The following is a 2807-nucleotide window of genomic DNA, read 5'->3' on the forward strand; positions in this document are numbered from 1 at the left end:
CGTTTAACAATGTTACGGTTGTTCTCTGTGGTAGTTGACACTGGTTCTAAGGCACATGATAGAGTGGCGTGGGGTGCAAGTGCGGATGGTACCTTCTCCGTGAGTTCTGCATATGATTTCTTAATTAGGGATGGAGTGCACCGTCCTAGAATGGATTCCTACTTCAGTTCCATTTGGAAGTCCATTGTTCTGGAACGGGTGAGGATGTTTCTCTGGTTGGTTACTAATCAGGTTATTATGACAAACTCTGAAAGACAGAGGCGACATTTAAGTGATTCAAGTATCTGCCAAGTCTGTAAGGGTGGTGAGGAGACTATTATGCATGTACTACGAGATTGTCCATCGATGTCCGGGGTCTGGAACCGGATAGTTTTGCCGAGTAAGAGGGCGGTGTTCTTTAGCCAAACTTTATTGGAATGGATTTATGGTAATCTGAGGGATATGAGGGTGCAGTATAATGTTCCTTGGGCTACGGTTTTTGGCATCTCAGCTTGGTGGGGGTGGAAGTGGCGATGTGGAAATGTATTTGGTGAGAATGGCCAGTGTCATGACAGAGTGAAATTTGTGAAAGACATGGCCAGGGAAGTATATCTTGCACACTCTAAAGTGCATATTGACGGCTCGCAGGTTGAACGGGAGGTACGACAGATCGCTTGGACTCCGCCCCACGGTGGATGGGTTAAACTTAACACTGATGGTGCATCTCGGGACAATCCGGGGTTGGCTACGGCTGGGGGAGTTTTGTGTGATAGTGAGGGGCAGTGGATTTACGGGTTTGCCTTTAATATCGGATTCTGCTCGGCTCCGTTGGCTGAACTTTGGGGAATCTACTATGGTTTGGTTATTGCTTGGGAGAGGCATGTTACTTGTCTGGAGTTGGAGGTTGATTCTGAACTGGTGGTTGGCTTTTTCAAGACAGGAATCCAGGATACACAACCCCTGTCTTTCCTAGTACGGATGTGCTATGGCTTGCTCTCGAAGGACTGGTCTGTCCGGATTACTCACGTGTATAGGGAAGCGAATCGTCTTGCAGACAGATTGGCTAACTATGCTTTTTCTTTACCGTTTGGTTTACAGCTTTTAGATGTTTGTCCTTTGGACGCTTCCTCTGTTTTGACGGATGATGTGAACGGGTCTGCGTACCCTCGTCGTGTTCGCATGTGATTTGTTTTTTTTCATTTAATAATATAAGGGAGTGTTTGCTCCCTTTTTCACACCCAAAAAAAAACACAACACAACACAACACATTTATATAAGTTAGTTATTTGATTAATGGACACAAGTTGTTCTGTTTTACAGTTGTGTATTTAGATCAAAGAGTTGTGTCTAGTCAGTTATCACAACACAATGGTTAGGTTCATATAAATATAGATCGAGTCTTTGTAACACAACACAATCGAGTCTGTAATACATTAAAATTTCAGATCAATAAAAGTATTACTTTCTTACTCTGTTTTTTCATCATCGTAAACACACAAACACAAAAGATCAACATGGTATCAGAGCTTTGCGATTGAGAGGACCAGAGAGAATGTAAGAATAATGAGAAGGATGATTCTTATTGAACGATTAGTACAAGTATTTATATAACAAGACTAAGCTAGGGTAAAGGTAATAAAGACTGATATACTACTTTACATAAGATGAAGTTTGATATCAACTAATGATATTGTGATTGATCCTCCTTCAATGTGATTGATACTCAATCATTGTGAGTGATTCTCTATACACCCTCTCAAGATGGAGGGGCTTGGCGTAACTCCAATCTTGTTGAGGAAGCTAGTGAATGGAATCTTAGAAAGTGATTTCGTTAAAGCATCGGCCAGTTGGTCTTTAGTAGTGACATGAACCACACGAAGCACACCTGACTGGACTTGTTGTCGAACAAAGTGCTAGTCAACGGCTATATGTTTCATGCGTGAGTGGAATACTCGGTTGGCGCAGAGATATATTGCGTCAATGTTGTCACAATAAATGGTAGGTATGGTTGGTAACGTGATACCAAGTTCTTGTAACAATGAACATATCCACCGTAGTTCTGACGAAGTGTTGGCAACAGACCGATACTCTGCCTCCATGGATGACCTCGTGACACCATTCTGCTTTTTAGACGACCAAGACACCGGTGTATGACCAAGATAAGCTATGTAGCCATTGGTAGAGACATAATCAGTTGAGTCTCCTGCCCAATCTGCATCAGAGTAGGCATGTAAGGAAAGAGGATTGTTTCGTTTCAGGAAAATGCCATGTGTGGTAGTCCCCTTGAGGTAACGAAGTAGACGTTTGGCCGCTTGCCAATGGAGATCAGTTGGAGAATGCATATACTGGGAGAGGCAATTGACCACGAACGAAATATCTGGGCGTGTAAATGCAAGGTATTGAAAGCTACCAACAATGCGACGATACTCTGTTGGATCATGTAAGGGAATACCAGAGTTGATCGTAAGCTTCGGTGATGTTGCCATGGGAGTCTGTACGGGTTTGGCTTCTAGCATATTCGTGCGTGCCAAGAGATCTAAGATGTATTTCCGTTGATGAAGATGTAAACCGGCGGGAACCTTGATTGCTTCTACGCCAAGGAAGTAATGCAACTCCTCATGATCTTAGACAGAGAACCTGTTCACTAAGCCAACCAGAGTGTCATTTAAAAGAGATGCATCATTGCCGCTGACTAAGATATCGTCTACGTACACAAGCATCTAGACAACCGCACGACCACGTCTCAAGATAAAGAGAGAGGTATCTGCAATCGAATTGACAAAACCAACAGCCATCAAATAATTTCGTAATTCCATGTACCATGCGCG

General features: G+C 43.0%; 1 protein-coding gene across 1 annotated transcript; it reads right to left on the reverse strand.

Moving 5' to 3' along the window:
• On the reverse strand, positions 1707 to 2465 carry LOC109132847 (uncharacterized mitochondrial protein AtMg00810-like). Its single transcript, XM_019245280.1, has 2 exons — positions 1932 to 2465; positions 1707 to 1868 (listed from the first exon to the last, which is right to left on the reverse strand). Exons 1-2 carry the CDS (start codon positions 2463 to 2465, stop codon positions 1707 to 1709), a joined length of 696 nt encoding a protein of 231 aa, XP_019100825.1.

The sequence above is a fragment of the Camelina sativa genome, chromosome 5, assembly GCF_000633955.1.
Source record: "Camelina sativa cultivar DH55 chromosome 5, Cs, whole genome shotgun sequence".
Lineage (NCBI taxonomy): Eukaryota > Viridiplantae > Streptophyta > Magnoliopsida > Brassicales > Brassicaceae > Camelina > Camelina sativa.